The sequence below is a fragment of the Poecile atricapillus genome, chromosome 3, assembly GCF_030490865.1.
Source record: "Poecile atricapillus isolate bPoeAtr1 chromosome 3, bPoeAtr1.hap1, whole genome shotgun sequence".
Classification (NCBI taxonomy): Eukaryota; Metazoa; Chordata; class Aves; order Passeriformes; family Paridae; genus Poecile; species Poecile atricapillus.
This window is the reverse complement of record NC_081251.1, coordinates 1,358,909-1,384,742: the sequence shown is the minus strand read 5'-3', so window position 1 is coordinate 1,384,742 and position 25,834 is coordinate 1,358,909. Positions and strand designations below refer to the sequence as shown.

At 58.9% G+C, this 25,834-nt stretch overlaps 1 protein-coding gene across 4 annotated transcripts; it reads right to left on the bottom strand.

The window, feature by feature from the left end:
- Positions 1 to 1,500: 1,500 nt before the first annotated feature.
- Positions 1,501 to 25,834, bottom strand: SCARA5 (scavenger receptor class A member 5). 4 transcript variants are annotated; one of them, XM_058836533.1, is made up of 10 exons: positions 25,587 to 25,834; positions 24,263 to 24,375; positions 20,822 to 20,950; positions 16,645 to 17,301; positions 12,870 to 12,950; positions 9,059 to 9,157; positions 5,649 to 5,702; positions 3,552 to 3,743; positions 2,819 to 2,971; positions 1,501 to 2,473 (listed from the first exon to the last, which is right to left on the bottom strand). In XM_058836533.1, the coding sequence occupies exons 2-9, from the start codon at positions 24,372 to 24,374 to the stop codon at positions 2,835 to 2,837; spliced, it is 1,461 nt and encodes a 486-aa protein (XP_058692516.1). In that variant the 5' UTR covers position 24,375; positions 25,587 to 25,834; the 3' UTR covers positions 1,501 to 2,473; positions 2,819 to 2,834. The 4 variants fall into 4 exon arrangements, with proteins under 4 accessions (XP_058692516.1, XP_058692517.1, XP_058692515.1 ...); XM_058836534.1 differs by having other exon boundaries at positions 1,501 to 2,971; positions 16,645 to 16,813; positions 16,904 to 17,301; XM_058836532.1 differs by having other exon boundaries at positions 1,501 to 2,971.

Genomic DNA, 25,834 nt, shown 5'->3' with positions numbered 1-25,834 from the left:
CTGCGGAATTCCCGGGGAATTCCCGGCTCCTCTTCCCGCCTTTCCCGGTGCCGATCCCGGAGAATTCCCGGCTCCTTTTCCCGCCTTTCCCGGTGCCGATCCCGTGGAATTCCCGGCTCCTTTTCCCGCCTTTCCCGGTGCCGATCCCGTGGAATTCCCGGCTCCTTTTCCCGCCTTTCCCGCCCGTTAACGGGCACCGCGTTCGAATCTCCGCGCGCGCTCTCGCGCTGGCCCCGCCCCTTCCGGGGGCGTGGTCAACGCCCAAATATGGTAATGGAAACCGAGAGGGGGCGTGGCCAACGCTGCGCGAGCATTGGGGGCGTGGTCAAAGCCACGGGGCGTGGCAAAAGAGCTGGCGTGGTGACGTAATCTGCGCGCGCGGCGCGGGGGCGTGGCCACGGCGGAGTGGGCGTGGCCATGGCGGAGTGGGCGTGGCTTGGACCGCTGCCGGGGTTTTGGGGCGGCCCCAAAAGCAGCGGGGCGGGATTTGGGGCGCTCCGGGGGCTCTGTGGGGCTGGGAGGGGTCCCCGAGAGTTTGGGGGGCGCTGTGGGGTCCCAGAAATCCCCAGAATTCCCAGAAATCTCCAGAAATCCCAGAATTCCCCGAAATCCCCCGAAATCCCAAAAATCCCCATTAATCCCCCATAAATCCCATTAAATGCCCATAAATCCCATTAACTCCCATGAATCCCCATAAACCCCATGACCCCCGATAAATCCCAATAAACCCCATAAATCTCCATTAACCCCATAAACTCCCATAAACTCCATAAATCCCATGAACACCATAAATTCCCATAAAACCCATAAATCCCCATTAATCCCATAAACACCATTAATCCCATTAATCCCATAAACCCCAAAAACTCCCATAAATCCTCATAAATCCCCATTAATCCCATAAACACCATTAATACCATTAATCCCATAAACCCCATAAACCCCCATAAATGCCATAAATCTCCATTAATCCCATAAACGTGGTAAATCCCATTAGCTCCCATAAATCCCCATAAACCCCGTAAATTCCCATCAATCCCATAAACCCCCGTAAATTCCCATAAACCCCCACAAATTCCCATAAATCACCATTAATCCCATAAATCTCCATTAATCCCATAAAACCCCATAAACGTGATAAATCCCATTAACCCCCATAAAACCCCATAAACCCATAAATTCCCTTCAATCCCATAAACCCAATTAACCCCAAAAACCCCATAAATCCCATTAACTCCCATAAAACCTCATAAATTCCCATAAAACACATAAATCCCATTAACTCCCATAAAACCCCATAAATTCCCTTCAATCCCATAAACCCCATTAATCCCATAAACCCCATAAATCCCATTAACTCCCCATAAATCCCTATCAATTCCCATAAATTCCCACAAACCCCACAAACCCCACAAACCCCATAAACCCCACACACCCCACAAACCCCACACACCCCACAAACCCCACACACCCCAGAAACCCCACAGCTCTTTGGCCCAGCCAGAGAAGACCAAAATCCTTTATTTCCCTGGGAATGATCCCATTCCCGAGCCCGGCCGGGATCCCGGGATGGGAATTCCCGTTGGGATGGATTTGGGATTTCCCTTCGGGATGGATTTGGGATTTTCCCTTTGGCACAGCTTTGGGGTTTCCCGTTGGGATGGATTTGGGGTTTCCCATTGGGATGGATTTGGGGTTTTCCGTTTGGGATGGATTTGGGGTTTCCCATTGGGATGGATTTGGGGTTTTCCGTTTGGGATGGATTTGGGGTTTTCCCATTGGGATGGATTTGGGGTTTTCCCTTTGGGATGGATTTGGGGTTTCCCATTGGGATGGATTTGGGGTTTTCCCTTTGGCACAGCTTTGGGGTTTCCCATTGGGATGGATTTGGGGTTTTCCCTTTGGGATGGATTTGGGGTTTCCCGTTGGGATGGATTTGGGGTTTTCCCTTTGGGATGGATTTGGGACTTCCCCTGGGGGTGGATTTGGGGTTTTCCTCTCAGTCCCTTTGGGAAGGATTTGGGATTCTCCTTTGGGATGGATTTGGGGTCATTCCCTGGCCCTTTGGGATGGCTTTGGGGTCCCCCTCAGGATGGATTTGGGGTTTCCCCTCAGTACAGCTTTGGGATTTCTCTTTGGGGTGGCTTTGGGGTCCCCCTCAGGACGGATTTGGGGTTTCCTGGATGGATTTGGGGTTCCCCATCGGGATTGATTCGGGATTTCCCTTTGGGATGGATTTAGGATTTCCCCTCAGGATAACTTCGGGATCATCCCTTGGCCCTTTGGAAGGGATTTGGGATTTCCCCTCAGGTTGGATTTGGGGCTTCCCTTTGGGATGACTTTGGGGTTTCTCTTTGGCATGGATTTGGGGTTTCCCCTCAGGTTGGATTTGGGGTTTCTCTTTGGAATGGATTTAGGATTTCCCTTTGGGATGGATTTGGGATTCCCCTCAGGTTGGATTTGGGGTTTCCCTTTGGGATGGATTTAGGATAAGTTTGGGATTTCCCCTCAGGACAGATTTGGGGTTTCCCCTCGGGCTGGATTTGGGATTTCCCTTTGGGTTGGATTTGGGATTTCCCCTCAGGACAGATTTGGGGTTTCCCCTCAGGTTGGATTTGGGGTTTCCCCTCAGGTTGGATTTGGGATTTCCCTTCGGGATGGATTTGCAGTTTCCATTTGGGATGACTTTGGGGTTTCTCTTTGGAATGGGTTTGGGATTCCCCTTTGGGTTGGATTTGGGGTTTCCCTCAGGCTGGATTTGGGGTTTCCCTCAGGCTGGATTTGGGGTTTCCCTTTGGGATGGATTTGGGGTTTCCCTGGGGATGTCTCCGGGCTCAGTCCGTCCGGCAGCGCACTCCGGCGTCCTCGGCGTGGCCGCAGTTGGTTCTGCCCCACCCCGAGAAGCTGCAGAGCTCCAGGGAATCCTCGCTGCCCGTGCAGGACACGTCGTCCATCCAGATCTTCCCGGTGCCTGCGGACACGGAGAGACAGCCTGGAATTCCCCGCCTCCGGAATATCCATGGATCCCCCCGGCCCTGGAGAGACCCCGGGGCTGGGAGAGCCGGGAATGTGCAGCCGGATCAGGGAAGGATCCCGGGAATCCTGGGAGCCGCTTCCCGAGGCTCCAGGGGCTCCGGGAGAGCTGGGATTTGGGAAAGGGCCGCAGGGCCAGGAGCCAGGGAATGGCTTCCACTGGGAAAGGGGAGCTGGGGCTGGGAGCTTGGGAAGGAATTCCCAGAGAATCCCTGGGATCAATCCGTAAGGAAAGCTGGGATGGCTGGAGCACAGAGCAGCGATGGCAGAGTGCATCCCGAGGTCTCCTGAGGCGGGAATGTGGGACAGCAGCTCCGGAACTTTCCGGCCGCGCTCCTGGAGTGGCTTTTTTGGGATCCCCCATCTCCGAGAGGCCGGATGGAGGAGCTCAGAGGAACTCGGGAATCTCCAGCCCGGGAAGGGACCCCGGGGTTCACCCACCCGTCCATCCCACCCCGGGAATGTCTCTGGAGCGGGATGGGGACGCCCCCGTGGGTTCCCGGAGCCGGGAGCGGCACCTTGGCCGAAGCGCGCCATGCGGAAGACGTCGGCGGCGCCGGGGAAGCCGAGCATGCGGCACGCCACGTCGCCGTCGCGCCGGTCCCAGCCGTCGTCGCACACCGAGCCCCAGCGGCGCTCGTGGAAGATCTCCAGGCGACCCTCGTGGGGGCCGGAGCCGTTCTGCAGCCGCACCGAGCCCTCGGCCGGAGCTGCGGGAACCCGAAACGACCCCGGGGGATGGCACCGGCACCGGGATGGCACCGGGATGGCACCGGGATGGCACCGGCACCGGGATGGCACCGGGATGGCACCCATGGTGAGTTCACCCATGGTGATGTCACCCATGGTGATGTCACTCATGGTGATGTCACCCGCGGTGACGTCACCCACGGTAGATGATCACCATCATCATGGGGAATGGTATCGTCATCATCCATGGTGATGTTACCCGCGGTGATGTCACACATGGTGATGTCACCCGCGGTGATGTCACACATGGTGATGTCACCCACGGTCGATGAGCATCATCATCATGGGAGATGGCATCGTCATCATCCGTGGTGACATCATCCACAGTGACATCATCCACAGTGATGTCATCCGTGATGATGTAACCCATGGTGATGTCATCCACAGTGATGTCATCCATGGTGATGTCACTCATGGTCACAAATCAAAGGGATGGCGACATCATCCATGATGACATCATCCACAGTGATGTCATCCATGGTGACATCTCCAGGGATGGTGACATCTGAAAGGGATGGTGATGTCATCCATGGTGACGTCATCCATGCTGGAATCTCCAGGAATGGTGACATCGTCCATGGTGACATCGTCATAATCCATTGTGGCATCATCCATGGTGACATCATCATCGTCATCCTTTATGACATCATCCCCATCCCTGGTGACATCATCATCACCCATGGTGACATTGTCATAATCCATTGTGGCATCATCCCTGGTGACATCATCATCCATGGTGACATCACCCCTGGTGACATCATCCCTGATGACATCACCACCATCCCTGGTGACATCATCATCATCATCATCATCATCATCATCATCATCATCATCATCATCATCATCATCATCATCCCTGGTGACATCATCCCTAGTGACATCATCATCCATGGTGACATCACCCCTGGTGACATCATCACCACCATCCCTGGTGACATCATCACCCCAGGTGACATCATCACCCCTGGTGACATCATCATCACCACCATCCCTGGTGACATCATCATCCCTGGTGACATCACCCCTGGTGACATCATCATCCATGGTGACATCACCCCTGGTGACATCATCACCACCATCCCTGGTGACATCATCACCGTTCCCGGTGTCCCCATCCCTCGGTGCCCCCCCCCCGGAGCAGCTCCCGGCCATCCCAGCCCTGCTCCCGCCGCAGGATCCGGGTGGGAGCGGCATTCCCAAAAATCCCCGGGGCTCCCGCGGGGGCTGGGATGGGCTCGGGATTCCAGGGAGTGTCCCCAGGCTGGGGTGGGATGTCCCCAATTCCATGGGATTCCAGGGAATGTCCCCAGGGATGGGATGTCCCTGATTCCACGGGATTCTGTGGGAATGTCCCCAGGGTCTCCCTGGAATTCCATGGGAATGGAATGGGCAGGGATGTCCCTGGGATGGCAGGAAGGTGTCCCAAGCCTGCAGGGACATTCCCGATCTCTTCCCGATCTCTTCCCTCCAGCATTCCCGATCTCTTCCCTCCACCATTCCCAATCTCTTCCCTCCACCATTCCCAACCTCTCCCCTCCGCCATTCCCGATCTCTTCCCTCCACCATTCCCGATCTCTTCCCTCCACCATTCCCGATCTCTTCCCTCCACCATTCCCGATCTCTTCCCTCCACCATTCCCAACCTCTTCCCTCCAGCATTCCCGATCTCTTCCCTCCGCCATTCCCAACCTCTTCCCTCCACCATTCCCGGTCCTTTCCCACCCCCCCCTCCTCTCCCGCTTCCCGGCTCCTCCTCTCCCGGGCAGGAAAACCCCGGGATGGTTTTCCCGGCAGCCTCTTTGTGTCAGGAATTTCCCAGCACTCCAAATTCCCAAAGAATTCCTCGGGATGGATCCGGGAACTCACCGGTGCCGCCGGCAGCGCCTCGGTCGCCCTTGTCCCCCTTGGGGCCGCGCTCACCTGGGAAGGGAAGGAGCCGGAATTGTTGGGAATTCCCTTCCCTGCTCCGGAAGGATGGGAAAATCCCCAAAATCCTCCGGGAACACATCCCGGGGCAGAGGGAACCACAGGCCTGGTGTTCCTGGAATTCCTGATCCCTTAAAAAGCAGCGAAACTCTGGATTTTGGGATGAAATTCCCGATTTGGGGTGGGAATTCCTCACCTGGGGCCCGGGCTCCGGGATTCCCAAATCCCTGCGGAAACGCCGAGCTCGTGTCCATGGAAAAGGGCGATGCCGGGGAACAGCTGGATAAACATTCCCGCCCCTCCGATATCCCGGGAATGATTTCATATCCCAACGAGGCTTTAATTAACCCCGTTAATGAGCTCACTAACGAGCTCTGTCATCCCTTGGCTCTCCCGGAGCCTCCTCCTCCCTCATTCCCAAGTTTTCCAGGACCGGGGGCTGGGATTTGCCGATCCCGGCTCGGCCCCATCCCGAGGAACAGCAAACAACGCCCGGAGCGGCTCCGAAATCCGGGATCAAGGAAAACATCGGATGGAAAACGATCCCAAATCCCAGAGCTGGGCAGGAAATTCCCGCCCTTTCCCTGGGAGGCTGCGGGAGAGCGGGATGGCTCCAGGGGGATGTGTGGGATGAGGGAAAGCGGCCCGGAGCTGATGGGATCCAGATGGAAATCCCGGGAATGCGGCCAGGGATGGGGTCGGGATGCTGGAGCAGATCCAGCCTGGCCAGCACAGGGAAAACGGGATTGGGAAGGGGATGGGCTGGGAGAGAGGTTGGAATGATCCGGGAAAGGGCCTGGGATGATCCCAAAGTTCGGGCGGAGGGAAAAGGGGGAGCGGAGCAGCTCCGGATCCCAACTCCGGATGGAGAAATTCCAGAGGAGGCCCCGGAGCTGCTCCGGGAGAGCCGGGAATGTGCAGCCGGATCAGGGAAGGATCCCGGGAATCCTGGGAGCCGCTTCCCGAGGCTCCAGGGGCTCCGGGAGAGCTGGGATTTGGGAAAGGGCCGCAGGGCCAGGAGCCAGGGAATGGCTTCCACTGGGAAAGGGGAGCTGGGGCTGGGAGCTTGGGAAGGAATTCCCAGAGAATCCCTGGATCCCTGGCACTGCCCAAGGCCGAGCTGGAGGGATCCAGGGATCTCTGGGATCGCTGGGATCGCTGGGATCGGGGGATGTGGAAGAGGATTCCCGTCCCTGCAGCATCCCTAAATCCCCAGCTCATCCCAGTTTCCATCACCGCTCCGAGAATTCCGGGAATCCTGGGATGGGCCGGGTGGGAAGGGCCCTTCAATCCCAGCCCATTCCAAGCCTGACTCCTCCCGCTCTCCCAGGCTGCTCCAGCCTTTCCTTGGACATTCCCAGGGATCCGGGGGCAGCCGCAGCTTCCCCGGCCTTCTCCATCTCCTTCTTTCCCCCTTTTCCCACCTCTCCCCTCTTCCCAGGGATTTCCTGCTGGGAATAACTCGGTGACTTCAGCTCCCGAGGTGTCGGGGCTGGAGAACATCCCAAAAAAATGAGATCGGATTCCCTGGGAGCCTGGAGGGAGCCTCGGGGCTGGGACAGAGCCTGGGAATTCTGGAGGAGCCTCTCCCGGTCCCTCCTGCCCCAACAACCATCGGAGCATTCCAGGCCGTTTTCCCATCTTTTTTTTGGGATTGTGGACAAATCTTAGTTCCGGACACCACGGCAGAGACCCTCAGCTCTTCCCATGGATCTCCAGGGAATGACAGAGCCCAAAACCTCGGGAAAATCCCCAGGAGACCCCAACAATCCCCATTTTCCCAGGTGGAATCAGGTTCTGCCTCCAGGAACATTCCCAAAAATTTCAGCCTGGGGATGTTCCGGAAGGAATCTTCTCTGATCCCCCCGAACTCATCCCATAATTTCCCATCCCAGCTTGGATTTTTGCTGCTGTTTCCTCCTGGGTGTGTTTTCCTTTTCCATGGAAAAGTGGGGAGGGTGGTCCTGTCCTTCTTTTCCAGGAGAATTTTTCCCGTTTGGGAATGAGGGAAAAAATTCCTTCCCTGGGGCCACTTTGAGGGAAAACCCATTGGAAATGGGAAAACTCCGAGCAGGGGAAGGACTCGGGAGAGGTTTAGACCTGGAATTTTCCATGAGGAGGCTCCTCCACACCCAAACCCCCCATCCCAGGATTCCTGGGATGCAATTCCTGGGAAACCGAGGGGGAAGGAAATCCTTGGAGAAGGGTAGGACAGAAATCCGGGATTTAAGGCAAAGCCCGGCTTTGGATCCGTGCCCGGATCCGGGTCTGTTTCCCGTAAATTCCAGAGAATCCCAAAGTGCCCGAGCGCTGCTGGAAGTGTTGGATTTTCATTGGAAAAGGGGTTGGATTGAATGCCCGTCTCCAACATTCCCGATCTCGGGGGGAGGGGGATGGGGATGGATTTTCGGGAGCCCTGGGGGTGACCCCCATCCACTGGGACACGAGGGATGGGGACGGGATCCGGGAACGGCTTTGAGGTTTTCATGGAATTGTTGAGGTTGGAAAAGCCCTCGGAGCCCATCGAGTCCAGCGCCGGAGCCCCCATTCCCGAGGGATTGGAATCCATGGGAATGTGGCGCTGGGGGACGCTCGGACTCGGAGAACTTTCCCAGCCTCGACAATTCCATGTTTCTTTGCCGAGCAAATCCGGCACCAGGCTGGAGAATCCCAACCCAAGCCGGCGGGGATTTTTGGGATCGCTTTCTGGATTTAAGGAGCCCTCGGCCAGTGGGAAAATCCCAACATTCCTGGTGCTCCAGGGGTGTATCCAGGGGTTTTCCAACCTCCTGGAGCAACCTGGGATAGTGGAAGATGTGGAAGGACATGGAATCCAAGGATTTTTAAGGTCCAATCCCAATCCCAATCTCAGTCTTGATCCTGATCCCAATCCCAATCCCAATCCCACTCCAGGTTTCCATTCCCTACAACTCCCAGCTCTTCCCAGCAGGAATTCCGAGGCTCAAAGGACACTTTTTGGGATTGCAGCTCGGAATTTCCCATCCCGGGTGTCCGGGGCCGGCCGCCTCCCGCCAAATCCCCACTTCCTACTCCCACGGTTTTCCCGGCTGTGGGAAGACGGGAAACGGCGGCGAGCCAGGAATGCCCCGGAAAAGATCCGGGAGATTATTCCCAAATCCCTGCTGGAGCCAGGCCCGGGAGGTCCCCAGGGAGCCCCATGGAATGGGAGGACATCCCAAATCCATTGGTTCCCTCTCCAGCGGGAATGGCGGTGTAGGAATTGTTGGGATTCCCGTTCCGCCAGGAGATCCGGAGGATCCCCCGCTCTCCCTTCCCTTCATCCTGGGATCTCCTCCGCTCCCGGATCCCGGCCGGAATGGCGTCCGTACCTTTGAATCCGCGCGTTCCGGCGGGGCCGCGAGGGCCCGGCTCTCCCTGGTCCCCCTTCAATCCCTGCGGGCCGGGGGCTCCCCGCTCCCCGGGAAGGCCTGGAATGAGGACGAGGACACAGAATCAGCCGCTTCCAGCAGAATTCCACAATCCCCATGGGCCGGGAACGCCAGGAGACCGTGGAGAGTCCGGCCCATCCTTTTCCTGCACTTCCTCAGGATCCGGGATGGATTTGTCCGGAGCTGAGGAATTTCTGAGTGTCCCTGGGCTCGGATGGAGGAAATTGGGCTCCAAATCTGGAGATGAAGGAAGGAAAACCAGGATCCATGCCAAGGAATCGGGATGTGTCGCCCAGGAGCCCCAGGTCTCCTGAATCCATGTTGTCCCAGGGGTTGGATGTTTCTCGGAGAAGGAGGTGGATGAAAGCCCCCGGTGTGAGCATTCCCGACCTCCGGGAGCTGGGAATTGGGGCTGGAGTTCGGGAATTCCTTCACCGGGGACACATCCAAACCTCAGAGGTGACCTCCATCCATGTGGGACCTGGATCTGGAGCTGCTCCTGGACCTGGACCTGGAGTTTGACCTGGACCTGGATCTGGCTGTGGATCTGGACCTGGACCTGGATCTGCTCCTTGATCTGGATCTGGTCCTGGAAATGGATCTGGTTCCTGATCCTGGACCTTGACCTGGATCCAGTTGTGGATCTGGTCCTGGACATGGTCCTGGTCCTGAAACTGGACCTGGACCTGGACCTGGATTTGGACCTGGACCTGGATCTGGACCTGGACCTGGACCTGGACCTGGACCTGGATCTGGATCTGGATTTGGACCTGGATCTGGATTTGGACCTGGACCTGGACCTGGACCTGGACCTGGACCTGGACCTGGACCTGGACCTGGACCTGGATCTGGATCTGGATTTGGACCTGGATCTGGATTTGGACCTGGACCTGGACCTGGATCTGGATCTGGATTTGGACCTGGATCTGGATTTGGACCTGGACCTGGACCTGGATCTGGATCTAAATTTGGACCTCGACCTGGACCTGGATCTGGATTTGGACCTGGATCTGGATCTGGATCTGGACCTGGATCTGGATATGGACCTGGACCTGGACCTGGACCTGGAGCTGGACCTGGATCTGGATCTGGATTTGGACCTGGATCTGGATTTGGACCTGGATCTGGATTTGGACCTGGACCTGGACCTGGATCTGGATCTGGATTTGGACCTGGATCTGGATTTGGACCTGGACCTGGAGCTGGACCTGGATCTGGATCTGGATTTGGACCTGGATCTGGACGTGGACCTGGATCCAGAGTTGGAGCTGGAGCTGGAGCTGGACCTGGACCTGGATCTGGAGTTGGATCTCCATCCAGTCCTGGACTCCAAGCAGGACGTGGCCCTGGATCCAGGTCTGGATCCGGGATGGAGGGATGGAACCTGCACTGCAGGCGGGATCTGGAGGGAGCCGGGAATGATCCCATGGGAATGATCCAGCAGGGGCTCATCCCGAGCCTGGCTCCATCCCTGTGGATTCCCTGGGCCCTTCCTGGGCTGGGCTTTCCCAAACCTGGGCACCGTTTTCCTCTGGTTCGTGAGGAGGAATTCCCACCCCAGCTCCAGCAGGGATTATCCCAAACTCCAATTTTCTCTGCTGTGTCCATCCCAAGGAGGGGTCAGGACCTGGATTTCTTTGTGGATTTTCCATGGAAAAGGGAATTTTCCTGGGATACACCTGAACCCCACCTCAGATCCAAAGGGTCGTGCCCACATCCCGAAAAACTCCAGGAGAAACCCTAAAAGACGTGGCTGTTCCCACAGCTCTTCCCGGAGCCGAAGCTTCCTGAGGTTCCTTTGTTTTTCTGTTTGAAGAAGGAAAAAATGGGGGAAAAAAAAGGAAAACCGAGGAAAAGAGCCAATTTAATTCCGAGGGTTGTTACACCCAAGGAAAACAGCCACAGATCCGTCAGCGCCAGGAATTCCAGCTGCAGGCAGAGGGAACACGGGCAGCTGGAGGGGCTGGCCGGGGCAGATCAGATTTCCAGGCTGTCTCTGTCGCGCTGGGCTGGGCCCGGGAAGGAGAGATCCCAAAATCCCGGGGTTTGAGCCCAAAGCAATTCCATCAAATGCCTCGGAATCCTTGGAGCGGGGGATCCCAGGGATGGATCCGGAGCTGGATCTGGAGCTGGATCGGACACCCTGAGTCCTGTGGGGTGGGTTTGGAGCAGGGGAGGACAGGGCTGGACCTGGTCCTGGATATGGACCTGGATCAGGATCTGAACCTTGACCTGGACCTGAATCTGAACCTGGTCCTGGATCTGGCCCTGGACCTAGACCTGGTTCTGGTCCTGGACTGGATCTGGATCTGGTCCTGGATCTGGTCCTGGATCTGGAACTGGATCTGGATCTGGATCTGGTCCTGGACTGGATCTAGACCTGGTTCTGGTCCTGGACTGGATCTGGATCTGGTTCTGGTCCTGGACTGGATCTAGACCTGGTCCTGGAACTGGATCTGGTCTTGAACCTGGATCTGGATCCAGATCCAAACCTGGACCTGGAGCTGGTCCTGGTCTTGGACATTGACCTGGACAAGGACCCAGACCAACATCTGGGTCTGGACTTGGACCTGAGCCTGTGCCCAGATCCAGAGCTGAGCCTGGACCCAGACCTTGACCTGGATATGAATCCAAACCTGGATCTAGACCTGGTCCTGGTCCTGGTCCTGGATCTGGATCTGGATCTGGTTCTGAATCTGGCCCTGGATCTGGATTTGGATCTGGATCTGGCCCTGGATCTGGATCTGGCTCCGGCTCTGGCTCTGGACCTGGCTCTGGCTCTGGATCTGGCTCTGGATCTGGATCTGGACCTGGATCTGGATCTGGATCTGGATCTGGATCTGGCCCTGGATCAGGAACTGGCCCTGGATCAGGATCTGGATCTGGATCTGGCCCTGGATCTGGATCTGGCCCTGGATCTGGATCTGGCCCTGGATCAGGATCTGGATCTGGATCTGGCCCTGGATCTGGATCTGGCCCTGGCTCTGGATCTGGATCTGGATCTGGATCTGGACCTGGATCTGGATCTGGATCTGGATCTGGCCCTGGATCTGGATCTGGACCTGGATCTGGATCTGGATCTGGATCTGGCCCTGGATCTGGATCTGGATCTGGATCTGGATCAGGATCTGGATCTGGATCTGGCTCCAGGGCTCCATCCTGTGGGATCCGAGCAGATCCCCGCTCCGGACGGGATGGATCCGTCATCTCCGTGGGACCAGGTTGTTCCTAGGGGGATCCTCTGTGCCACTCGGAGCCAGAATTCCCAGGATTCCCCTCAAATCCCAAACCGCTGGATCCAAGATTTCCTCAGGATGGGAATGTGCTCTGGTGGGAATTCCTCCCAAAACCAATGGGATTAAGAAGGGGGGTTGGGAAAACCGGCATTCCCGACATTGGAAAAAACATCCTGGAAAAGTCTGGGAGCCGAGGCCCCTCTGCCGGGATCTGCCGGAGGGATCCAGCAGCAATTCCAGCCCTGCGGCCTTGGAAGGCTCCGTTTGGGAACGGGGCTGCCAATTCCTGGGAGAGCCCGGAATCTGGGAATATCAGCATGGATTTCCTGGAGCCGGGCGGTCCGTGGCATTTTCCCCTCCAGGATGGACATTCCAGGATCCGGGAGAGCGGATCCATCCCCGAGGGATGGGCCGGGAAGTCACCAGGAATGGTCCCACGGGCTTTGGATCAGCCCCTGGATGATGTCGGGATGGGATCGGGGGGATTTTGCGGATGCCGGGAATGTTTTCCTCACCTCGGAGGCCGGGCAGGCCGGGAAGGCCGGGCGCTCCCTCCATCCCTTCCGTGCCTCGGTCTCCTTTGGGTCCCGGCGGCCCTGGAAGACAACGGGAATCACATCCCGGATTCGGGAATGTGCAGCAGGACAGGGAGATCCAGGGATCCCCGAGAAACCTGGGAACAAAGGAGCTGCCGGAGCGGTTTTCCGTGATTTTAAACCTCCGGGATTTCCGGATGTTAAATCCCAAACTGGAATTCCACCGACCTGCTCCAAGTGCCAGGAAAATTCACCCGGAGGCTCCACCTTGAGCGCGACTCCGGGAATTTTCCTTTAGACCAAAAGCCGGGACATTCCCAATGAAACCATTGCAAGAAATCAGGGAAAATTTGGGAATGTTCCTAGAATCCCGGAATTCTGGGGGTTGGAAAGGATTTGAAGGATCATCCACGGGCAGGGACATTGGTCCAGCCGGGATGATCCTCTGGGAATTCTGGAGATGATCCTTGAGGAGAGGATTGGCAGCGGGATTTTGGTCAAATCCCAGGAACGAGCGGGAAATTCCAGTCCCGGGTTTTGTCCCTCATCCCACAAAGGGTCTAATCCCAAAATCTGGGAAGAATCGGGAGCCAAAACAATGGGAAGAAGGAATTTGAGGAGAAAAAATAGGAGGGGGAGGGGGAAAATTCCTGGGATAAGGGAAAAGAGAGCAGGGAGAGGCTGGGAAGGGTCATTCCCACCCATCCGGGGGGAGCATCGGGAAGTGTTTTCCCAGAAATCCTAAAAGCCGGGAACTCAGGAAGCTGAGATCCAGCCAGGGCGATGGAAAAGGCTCAGGAGGAGCAGGGATGTGCGGTGGTTTTCATGGATCGGGAATTGGGCTCTGGGAATGATCTGTAGGAATCTGTGAGATCTGGAGTGGGATCTGGAGTGGAATCAGGAGCGGGATCTGGAGCAGGATCTGGAGTGGGATCCGGAGTGGGATATGGAGTGGAATCAGGAGCGGGATCTGGAGCAGGATCTGGAGTGGGATCAGGAGGAGTGGGATCCGGAGTGGGATTGGGAGTGGGATCCAGATCCGTGTCAGGGTTGGGAAGCATCCCGGCCTGGCAATGGTCAAGGATGGGAAAGGAGGATGGGAAATGTGGAATTCCCAGCCCTGGCTGTCCCGGCCCCAGGGGGGAGCAGCTCTGGGACTGAGGGGACGGAGGGATTGACCCCGGATCCTGGGAATGGAGTCTGGATCCTGGGAATGGACCCTGGATCCTGGGAATAAACCCTGGATCCTGGGAATGGACTCCAGATCCTGGGAATGGAGTCTGGATCCTGGGAATTGACTCCAGATCCTGGGAATGGACTCCAGATCCTGGGAATGGACCATTCCAGGGATGGGGCAGCCACAGATTTTCCGGAATTCCTGCCGGGATGGTCCCATCCCAGGAGCAGCTCCTGGGACACGGAGCGTCCGGGCTGGAGGAAATCTGGGAAGGGCGGCTGGGAGAGGCTCCCGACCCTTCCCACAGCAGGCGGGAATTCCCATTCCTGCTGCATCCCGCCCTCCCAGCCTCCAATCCCTGAGGGATGGGATCCTCCTGTGGCCTTTGGGATCCAGCGGATCCCACCCCGGGGTGCCGCGAGCGGATCCGGGCGGGCGGCGGATCCCGGGAATTCTCCTGAGACCCAGAACCCCTCCGTGTTCTCCTTCCCGAGGCACAGGAGGCACTGGGAACAATCCCTGGATATCGGAGGGGAGCCGGGGCCCTTCCCAAGCTGCCATCGGCCAAATCCGGGATCCAGGATCCAGAGCCCGGGATAGCCGAGGATTCGGGGAGAAGGGAAAAGGCCGGGAACGGCTCGGCCAAATCCGGGAACACGACGGACTCACCCAAGGACATCTGGAGCTGGGATGAATCCAGCTGGGCACGAGGCCCCGGGAATTATCCATGGGATGGGAGGAGAGGGAAGTTTGGGATGCCAGGAATGTGTCAGGGCCGATAAATCCGGTGCTCGGGAAGGGATTTGGTTTGGGATAACGAGATTCCAGGGCGGGATCCCACCCCTGGTGGCTTCATCCCAGAGCGGGTGACGTCATTCCCGGGGATGGGGAGGGAAGAGCGGGATGCAGGAGTGGGGAAAAAGGGAAATATTGGGGCAGAGGGATCCCAGAATCCCAAAAAACCCAGGATTGGGAGCCACCGTCCCCCAGGGATGAGGGAAAGGACCCCGGGAGCTGTCCCGGGTATTCCAGGGGGATGGATCTCCTGGGGATCAACCACATCCGGCCCCTCCCGACCAGCAGCTGGAAAAGGGGAACAGCCCCGGCCTTTCCAGCGGGAATTCCAGCGGGAATTCCAGTGGGAATTCCCAGAGCTCCTGGGATTCTCTGTGGGGTCTCCCCCTCCCTGGCACAGGATTCCCAAGGAAGCTGTGGCTGCCCCTGGATCCCGGGAATGCCCAAGGCCAGGCTGGATGGGGTTTGGAGCAGCCTGGGACAGTGGGAGGTGTTGGAGTCGGAATGGGATGGGATTGAAGGGCCCTTCCCACCCAAACTCTCCCGGGATTTGGGAATGGCTGAGGCTGGAAAAGGAGGAGAAGGTGGGATGGGGGAAGTTGTTTCTTCCCGGCATCCTCGAGGGAGCCTTGGGAGCTTTCTTCCCACCCAGGGATGGGGAATGTTTGGAGACTCCGAGGGGATGGAGACGCCCAGGAGAGCCCTGGAGGGGCTGGAGCGTGTCCAGGGCAGGGAACGGAGCTGGGAAGGGGCTGGAGCCCCAGGAGAGGCTGAGGGAGCTGGGAAAGGGGCTCAGCCTGGAGAAAAGGAGGCTCCGGGGGGACCTTGTGGCTCTGCACAAGTCCCTGCCAGGAGGGGACAGCCAGGAGGGCTCGGGCTCTGCTCCCAGGGAACAGGGACAGGACAAGGGGAAATGGCCTCAGGCTGGGCCAGGGCAGGCTCAGGCTGGATATTGGGAATAATTCCTGCATGGAAAGGGCTGAGGAGAACTGGAGCAGGCCCAGGGGAGGGTTTGGAGTTGCCATCCCTGGAGGGATTAAAATCTACATGGATTTGGGGGGACAGGGATCCACAGCGGTGAATGGTTGGGGCACTGGGAGCACTGGGGGACACTGGGGGAGCACTGGGATTACTGGGGGGGAGCACTGGGCACACTGGGATCACTGTGGGAGCACTGAGATCACTGGGTGGGGAGCACTGAGGGGGATCACTGGGATCACTGGGATCACTGGGATCACTGGGATCCCTCAGAGAGTTTTTCCAACCCCAACAACTCCACCGCTCCCTGGTGGATTCCCCCAGCCCGGCCGCATCCCAGGGATCCGGACCTCGGTGACATCACTCCATCCTCCCGGCAGGACCACGGGGAGACCCTTCCTGATCCTGGCCTGTTCCCGATCCCGGCACACTTCCAATCCCGACCCATTCCTGATCCCAGCCCATTCCTGATCCCGGCCCATTCCCAATCCTGGCCCATTCCTGATCCCGACCCATTCCCAATCCTGGCCCACTCCTGATCCCAGCCCATTCCTGATCCCAGCCCATTCCTGATCCCGGCCCATTCCTGATCCCAGCCCACTCCCAATCCCGGCCCATTTCCAATCCCAACCCATTCCCAATCCCAGCCCATTCCTGATCCCGGCCCATTCCTGATCCCGGCCCATTCCCGATCCCAACCCACTCCCAATCCCGGCCCATTTCCAATCCCAACCCATTCCCAATCCTGGCCCATTCCCGCTCCCGGCCCATTCCCGCTCCTGACCCATTCCCGATCCCGCTCACCGCGGATCACGGAGACGTTCCGGAGCGCCGCGGAATGCTCCCAGTCCTTGAGGCGCAGCTCCTCGGTGACGTTGTCGAGCAGGGCCAGCTCCAGCCTCAGCTGCCGCTCCACGGCCGCCTGCTCCATCCTCATCCTCCGCGCCTCCGCGCTGGCGTTGCCCAGGAGCCCCTGCAGATCCCGGAGCCGGGAGCGCTGCAGGCGGACGTCGTAGGAGAAGCTGCGGTTCATGGAATCCACGGCTCCGGCCAGCGCCGTCACCTGCTCGCCCAGGAGCTCCAGGCGCCCGCCCAGGTGGCCCAGGAGGTGCTGGTGGTGCTCCAGGAGCAGCCGGCTGCCGTTGGCGTCCACCGAGAGCCGGGACAGCTCCAGCTGGGCCGCGTCGCTCTGCCGGAGCAGGGAATCGCGGAGCCGGGCCACGGAGCCGTCCGTCTGTCCGGCCTGATCCCGCAGGCCGTGCAGGAACCCCTCCAGCCGCCGCAGAGAGTCCGAGTGGTTCTGCAGGAGCTCCTGGAGGCTCCAGACGTGCTCCAGGAGTTCTCCTCCGGTGGGAACGGGGAGCAGCAGCCGCAGCCGCAGGTCCCGGAAAGTCTCGTTGAGCCGCTGGACATCGCCCAGCAGAGCCTGCAGATCCTCGGGAGACGCGCAGGGCCGGGATGCTGGGATGGATGATGGATGATGGATGGATGATGGATGATGGATGGATGATGGATGGATGGATGATGGATGATGGATGGATGATGGATGGATGGATGGATGGATGGATGATGGATGGATGATGGATGGATGGATGGATGGATGGATGGATGGATGGATGATGGATGGATGGATGATGGATGGATGATGGATGATGGATGGATGATGGATGATGGATGATGGATGATGGATGATGGATGATGGATGATGGATGATGGATGGATGATGGATGATGGATGATGGATGGATGATGGATGATGGATGATGGATGGATGGATGGATGATGGATGATGGATGATGGATGATGGATGATGGATGGATGGATGATGGATGGATGATGGATGGATGGAGGAGAGAAGTGGGAGGTCAGGAGGAGCTCTGGGATGTGGGATCCTGCCCCCCCTCCCAAGGCATTCCCAGCTCCTCGATTCCCGGAGGAGAAATTCCGGCCCAGAAGTTCCACTCCCAGGAGCTGAGGATGGAGAAGGGCCAGAGGATCCTGGAGCGCTGCGGGTGGGAAGGAAAAGCTCATCCCGTTGGATAGGGACACTCTCCGTGATCCCAGGCTGCTCCAGCCTTTCCTGGGGCGCTCCCAGGGATTCTCTGGGAATTCCTTCCCAAGCTCCCAGCCCCAGCTCCCCTTTCCCAGTGGAAGCCATTCCCTGGCTCCTGGCCCTGCGGCCCTTTCCCAAATCCCAGCTCTCCCGGAGCCCCTGGAGCCTCAGGAAGCGGCTCCCAGGATTCCCTGGAGCTCAGAGTTTTCCTTGGAGCTGCATCCCATGGGACTTGCCTGCCGGGGAAGCAGAATTCCAGCCTGGAGCCATCCCAGCAGTTCCCAAGGATCCTGGAATGCTTTGGGTGGGAAGGGACCTTGGATCCCATCCCATTCCAGATGCTTCCTCCTATCCCAGGCTGCTCCAAGCCCTGTCCAAGCTGGAATCTGGTCCCTTCAGGCATCTTTACAATCCCACAAATCCCAGAGTTTGTCCAGAATTCCGGCTGGGATTCTTCTCCTGAGCCAGGCTGAGGTTTGGTTCCCTCTGCTCATCCCAGCTGGGCCCTGGGAGGGATCTGAGGGATTGGGATTGGGGTTGGGATTGGGACAGGGATTAGGATTGGGACTGGGATTGGGATTGGGGTTGGGATTGGGACAGGGATTGGGATTGGGACAGGGATTAGGATTGGGACTGGGATTGGGATTGGGGTTGGGATTGGGACAGGGATTGGGATTGGGACTGGGATTGGGATTGGGGTTGGGATTGGGACAGGGATTGGGATTGGGATTGGGACTGGGATTGGGATTGGGGATCAGGTGGGACAGATCCCACGGGAAGGATGGAGAAGTCCAGGGAAAGCCATTCCTTGAGGAGAAGCATGGGAATATTTGGTTTAAATGTGGGGATATTTGGGATTTTACCGTTATTTGGGAATAACAAGAGGGAACAGAGTTTTGCCAGAGGAAGTTCAGGCTGGAATTAGGAACAATTCCCGCATGGAAAAGGCATTCCAGGGGTGGAATTCCCATTCCTGTAGGGGTTAAATCCATGTGGATGCGGCACTTGGGAGCCTGGATCGGGGGAATGGTTGGGCTCCAGGAGATCCAAGGAGTTTTCCGACCCCAACAATCCCACAATTCCATGAAAAGGTTGGAGATCAGAGTCCCAGCCACAGGCTCAGAGGATTTTTAGCGGATTGTGGGGAGCAGGGATTTAGGGAATGCGAATTCCCAGGGGCCACCAAACTGCCCAAGTTCCATGTGGAAAACTCCGGCTCTAGGGAGGAAAATCTCCCGTTCCCGCCGCTCCCAGGCCTTTCCTTGGATTTTTGACCCTTTTCCCAGCCTCTTTTCCAAGGAAGGTCTCGCGGCCCAGCTGGATCCCAAACAATTCCCAACCAAACCCTTTCCAGAACATTCCAGGACAGGTTGGACGGGGCTCGGAGCAAGCCGGGAGAGCGGGAAGCATCCCATGGAATCGGAGACCCTTCCGTGTCCCTTCCCAGCGGAATCATTCCGTGATTCCCCTTCCCCTCAGACGGAGGAAATTCCCATCTCCGTGTCTGTCTCCAGGAGCCCAGGACGGGATTTTCTGTGGGAAATCCGAGCCCTCCGGCACCGAAGGTGTCCGTGAACATTCCCGGTTTTCCAAGGAAGCTGGGGCTGTCTCTCCCTGCGCTTCCCAGCTGGATGTGATCCCGTTATCCCACACCATCCCCTGCCCGTGGTTTTCCAGCTGGGATTGACCCAGCTCAGAATTCCAGGACTTGGCCGCATCCAAATCCATCTTAAAATTCCAAACCTCCGGAAAGCCGCAGCCACGGAGACGATTCCCTGATTTCCCTCTCCCCTTCGCTTCCCTTTTCCAAGATTCCGGGTGACAAACCCCGGGGGCAAAGCTGTTTTCCTGGGCTTTTCCTGGAATCCCGCCAGTCCTGCCGCTCCGGGAGGTGGGAATTGAAGGATTCCCGGTGCCGGAGGTTGTTGTTGTTGTTGTTATTCCTGGAGCTCATCCCGAATCCCTCGCTCCGGGATCCGCCAGCCAACAACAACATCCAAACAATTCGCGGTGAGGAATCGCTGGGAGCTGCCTCGGAATTCCGGGAAAATCTTCCTCCAGCCTTTCCCAGCCGTTGGAGAGCAGCCGGGGGGATTTGGGGATGGGAAAGGGCAGAGTTCACGTCCCTTCCTGCCACGGATAACGGGATAAGCTCCGGGAAGGAGGGGTGGGAACGGGGAGCTCGTCCATATTTCCTACCCGTCCAGAGAGATCCTGGGATTTGGGATTTGACCGGGAATTCCCAAATTTCTGCCAGGAGGATGAGGGGGAAACAAGCCTGAGGCAGCAGGATCCCGTGGAATGTGTGTGCTGGGATGAGCCGGGGCATTCCCGAGGGGAATTCCGGGAATTCCCAAGGGGCTTTGCCATCCCTGCACTCACCAAAATTTGGGAAAGGGGAGGCGGGAGCCTTGGGAAGTGCCGGGATAACGCCCTGCCCGCATCCCATCTTCCTGATTCCAGGAAATCCCGGCTGGGCACGAGCGACGGGAACAATTCCAGCTCCGGGCAGGCGCTTCCCGAACCCCTCCGGAGCCTCAGCATTCCCAGAGTTCAACCCCTGCAGCAATTCCAGCCTCCCCAAGATCCAATCCCAGCCGCTCCCGGTGCTCTGTGTGCAGCTGGAAGGATCCCACAGATCCCAGCCTAGATCCCACGGATCCCAGCAGAGATCCTAACGATTCCAGCTGGGAGGATCCCATGTATCTTAGCCTAGATCCCAAGGATTCCAACTTGGATCCCAAGGATCCCAGCAGAGATCCCAAGGATCCCAATCTAAATCCCAAATATCTCAACCTAGATCCCAACGATCCCAGCCTGTATCCCAAGGAGCTCCTCGGAATTCTGCCGGATCCCAACTTTCCCTCCCCTGGAGGGCCTGGAAAACCCTTCTGGGCAGGAATTCCGAGGATCCCGGGCCCGGCCTCACCTGCCAGGACGAAGATTCCCACCAGGATGAGGAGGACCAGGAGATAAAGGCCCAGCACGGAATATTTCAGCGCCGCCGCCGAGCCCAGCCGGCCGCAGCATCCCGAGCTCTTCGCCTTCCGGCCGGGATCTGCGGGATAGAGCGGGAAGGGGCTCAGCGGAACCCTGGGAATGCCGTGGGAATGGTCGGGATCGGCCCAGCCGGGTGAGGAGCCACGAGGGGCTCCGGCCTTGGGAGCGTTTGAGGAAAAGTTGGATGGGGTTGGAGCAGCCTGGGATAGGGGAGAGGTCGGGAATGGGGTGGGTTCCAAAGTCTCTTCCCACCCGAAGCATTCCGGGATCCCCGGGAGCTGCTGGGATGGCTCCAAACTGGAATTCTGCCTCCCCAGCAGGCAAATCCCACGGGATGCAGCTCCAAGGAAAACCTTGAACTCCAGGGAATCCTGGGAGCCGCTTCCCGGGGCTCCAGGGGCTCCGGGAGAGCTGGGATTTGGGAAAGGGCCGCAGGGCCAGGAGCCAGGGAATGGCTTCCCACTGGGAAAGGGGAGCTGGGGCTGGGAGCTTGGGAAGGAATTCCCAGAGAATCCCTGGGAGTGCCCAAGGAAAGCTGGGATGGGCTCAGAGCAGCCTAGGATAGGGAAAGTTGAGCTTTAAGGTCTCTTCCCACCCCAACCATTCCCTGTTGGATCCTGGTAGGAGCAGCGGATTTCTGGGAGCAGCTTCTCCCAGCATTCCAGAGCCTCCCGGATTCCCCAAATCCGAGTTTCCCCCAGGAGACGCCGGCAGAAGGAGGGGGAGAAGCCCAGAATTCCCAGATGGATCCATGGGTTCCTCCTTCCCGGTGTTTTGTGCTCCTTGGAGCTCCGGGGCTCCGATCCCACGGGAGAGGCGGAACCTCAAATCCAAACCCCCGGTGGAGACAGCGCTGATCCATGGCCAGATCCGTGGAGCATTCCAGCCGGGATTTGGGATCCCATCCCAGGGCAATTCCCAGCTCCAGCCTGGATCATTCCAGCCGGGATTTGGGATCCCATCCCACGGCAATTCCCAGCTCCAGCCTGGATCATTCCAGCCGGGATTTGGGATCCCATCCCAGGGCAATTCCCAGCTCCAGCTTCACCCATTCCAGTGGGATGGAGCCGGTCCTTGGAATTCCTCCCTGGAACCCATGGATCGGGGGATCCCGGCATTCCCATCCCTGTCCTTCCCAAGTTCCATCCCGGGAAAACCGGGACGCTTGGAAAAGCCTCCAGCCGGGAAAGGCTCACGGTGGGCGGATCCCGAAACTCCCGAACCTTTGGAGCCGGGAATGCGCTCCGGGATGGAGGGGAGCGATCCCGAGGGAATCCGGGAAGCTCCGCCGGGATCTCCTCCCCCGCTTCCCACGCCAGAATTCCCGGAGCCATTCCCGGGATGAGGAGAGCGCCGATGTTTTCCCGACTTTTCGCCCTTCCCGCGGCTCCCGATCCAGCCGCTCCCATTCCCGGCCCCTGGAAGCGCGGCCGGGAGGGTTTGCCCATGGAAAGGGCCGGGATCCAAGGAAAAGCGAACATTCCCTGCCCAGGTTCCGGGGAGCTGGGATTTGGAGTCCCCGAATCCCTGGAAAAGGGCCGGGAATGCCGATCCCGGGCGAGCAGGAGGTTTGGATCCCTCTCCCGATGGATCCTCGGCTCTCCCGGCGGGAATTTCCCAGGAATTCGGGCGGGATCTGGCTGCTCCCGTGCTCAGGGATGGCTTCGCTCCTGCCCCTTCCCAGGAATCCCGCTCCAGAGGCTTCTCCCGTGGGAATGGCGCTCCCTGGAGGGTCAGCCCCGCCTTGGGACCAGCCCTGAGAATTCCAGACGGAATTCCATAAAATTCCCAAAGCCAGGGAGGTTCCTCCAGCCTTTCCCAGGGACAGGGATTTGCTGGGAATTCTGGGATCAGTCCTGGACTCTTCCCTCCCGGCTTTTCCAGCTGTTTGCCGGTGGGGAAGGCTGGGAAGAGCAAAGGTTGAAATCCTTTGGGAATGGGATCCACATCCAGGGATCTCCTGGACGGGAAATTCCCACCCTCTGGATCCAAAGGTGTCCCTACACCCACAGAATTTCCCTTGGAATCACCTCCCTGAGCCCCTCGCGGCATTCCCAGAAGGAATTTGTCCGGAGCTGGATGTTCCCAGCCCCTCCCCACCCTCCCGGCCGGGAATTCCTTCCCGAGCTCCCAGCTCCCCTTTCCCAGTGGAAGCCATTCCCTGGCTCCTGGCCCTGCGGCCCTTTCCCAAATCCCAGCTCTCCCAGAGCCCCTGGAGCCTCGGGAAGCGGCTCCCAGGATTCCCGGGATCCTTCCCTGATCCAGCTGCACATTCCCGGCTCTCCCAGCCTGGGATTGGATCCAGCCCCATCCCGACTCCTCCTGGAGAAGGAATTCCAGGATCCAGGGGCTTCACTGGGAATTGGGGACTCCAGGAAGGGTCTCCCTTCCCTTTTCCATCCCTGAATTCCATAAAAATCCCTTGGGATGGATCCTGAGTGTCCTCGATCCCAGAATCCCAGGATGGTTTGGGTGGGAAGGGACCTCAAATCCCATCCCAGGGACACCTCCCACCATCCCAGGCTGCTCCAAGCCCCATCCCAGCTTTCCTTGGATGCTCCCGGGGCCGGGGGAGCCGCAGAATCCCTGGAAAAGTCGTGCCAGGGCCTCCCCGGGACCATTCCGGCTGCTGCTCCCATTCCTGCGGCCGGGAATTCCTGAGCCGGAGCTCCTTCCTGAACTATCCCAGCTCCGGGAGCGCTCCCTGCTCCCATTCCCGCCGTGGGGCCGGAGCGGGATCCAGAGGTGGAGCCTGAGGTGGATCCAGAGTGGATCTGGAGGCAGATCCAGAACGGGATCTCAAGGTGGATCCGGAGTTGAACACAGAGGTGGATCCAGAGTGGATCCAGAGTGGATCCAGAAGTGAAGCCAGAGGTGGATCCAGAGTTGAATACAAAGGTGGATCCCAAGTGGATCTGGAGTGGATCCAGAGGTGGATCCGGAGGCAGATCCAGAGGTGGATCCAGAGGTGGATCCCGAGTGGATCTGGAGGTGGATCCAGAGTGGATAAGGAGTGGATCCAGGGTGGATCCGGAGGCAGATCCAGAGGTGAATCTCAAGGTGGATCTGGAGTTGAACACAAAGGTGGATCCAGAGGCAGATCTGGAATGGATCCAGAAGAGGATCCAGAGATGGATCCAGAGTGGGTCTGGAGGTGGATCCAGAGGCAGATCCAGAGTAGATCCAGAGTGGATCCCAAGTGGTTCTGGAGGTAGATCCAGAGTTGAATACGGATTCAGATCCAGAGGCAAATCAGGATCTGGAGTGGATCCTGAATGGATCCAGAGGTGGGTCTGGAGTGGATCTGGAGGTGGATCCCGAGCTGATCCCGAGTGGATCCCGAGCTGATCCCGAGCGGATCCTCCCTCACCATCCTCGCAGAGGTTCATCCTGGAGAGGCTCCTTCCCTCCAGGGGCTCCTCGGGGGCGGCTCCGCTGCGGCGCTCGGAGAAGGTGCGCAGCTGCAGCGCCTTGCTCTCCATCCTGCGGGAAAAGCAGGAATGTCCCACCGGATCCGGGCCTGGCACCATCCCGATCCCGGCCCATCCTGCCCGGCTCCGGCTCCGGGATGGAGCAGGTGAGGCCCCACCTGGAGAGACCCTGGAGCGGCTCCCGGGGCTGGGAGAGCCGGGAATGTGCAGCCGGATCAGGGAAGGATCCCGGGAATCCTGGGAGCCGCTTCCCGAGGCTCCAGGGGCTCCGGGAGAGCTGGGATTTGGGAAAGGGCCGCAGGGCCAGGAGCCAGGGAATGGCTTCCCACTGGGAAAGGGGAGCTGGGGCTGGGAGCTTGGGAAGGAATTCCCAGAGAATCCCTGGGAGCGCCCCGGGAAAGGCTGGACGGGGTTTGGAGCAGGGACAGATCCATGGATTCTGTGTTCCCTGGGATTGTTGTCCCCCCCACCCCCAGTTAAAGCATTCCCAGCTCCTGGTCCCACTTCCAAGGGGAAAACCCCATCCGTGAATTCCAGAGGGGGCTCTCAAATCCCCCCGGGAATGAGGATGGTGGGAATAGGGGCAGGAGCATCCCGGGGGAGCGGGGTACGGAGAAACCCCCAGCCGGGATTCTCCCGGGACACCGGGACAGGAACATTCCCGGGAATGCCGGGCCAAAAATCCCCACAGGGATTCGGGGCTGGAATTCCCCCTGGGAAACGGGGACGGGGAGAATCGGGATAGGAACCGGGACAGGGAAAACCGGGATAGGAACTGGGATAGGAACTGGGATAGGGAGAACCGGGACAAGGAGAACTGGGATAGGAACTGGGATAAGAACTGGGATAGGGAGAACTGGGACAAGGAGAACTGGGATAGGAACTGGGATAGGAACCAGGACAGGAACTGGGATCATCCCGGGGGCACCGGGACAGGGGGAACCGGGGCAGAGGAATTCGGGACTGGAGCATTCCCGGGAACTGGGGCTGGATCATCCCTGGGAGAGGCCGGGGCAGGGACTGGGGAACCGGGACAGGAACATCCCCCGGGAGAGCCGGGACACGGGGATTGGGAACCGGAGAATTCCCGGTACTCAGGGACTGGGAACCGGAGCATTCCTGGGAATCAGGGACTGGGGACCGGAACATTCCCGGGATTCAGGGATTGGGGACCGGAGCATCCCCGGCATTCCCGGGACTGCAGCCCCTCCCTCCCCGCGCACCCCGGCGCTCCCCCGGCCCGGTCCCCCCGGTCCCGCTCACCCGCGGGATTTCCCGAGCTTCCCGTGGCCTCTTCCCGGGATTTCCCTCAGCGCCCGCGCTGTGTCCGGGCCGGGCCCGGGGCCCGAGGGGGGCGAGGGGAGGACCCGGGCGGCGGCGGCGGCGGCGGGGCCCGGCAGCCGCCCATGGGAGCGGGGCTGGGACCGAGCGGGGCCGGTACCGAACGGGGCTGGAACCGAGCGGGGCTGGAACCGAGCGGGGCTGGAACCGAGCGGGGCCGGGACCGAGCG

Excerpts from the sequence above, each read along its gene's own strand:
- SCARA5 (XM_058836532.1), bottom strand. The coding sequence starts at position 24,374 with ATGGAGAGCAAGGCGCTGCAGCTGCGCACCTTCTCCGAGCGCCGCAGC. Across the intron at positions 17,302-20,821 it reads GGGAATCTTCGTCCTGGCAG|CATCCCGGCCCTGCGCGTCT; the intron begins GTGAGGCCGGGC and ends CATCCATCCCAG. Across the intron at positions 9,158-12,869 it reads CGGCCTGCCCGGCCTCCGAG|GCCTTCCCGGGGAGCGGGGA; the intron begins GTGAGGAAAACA and ends TCCTCATTCCAG.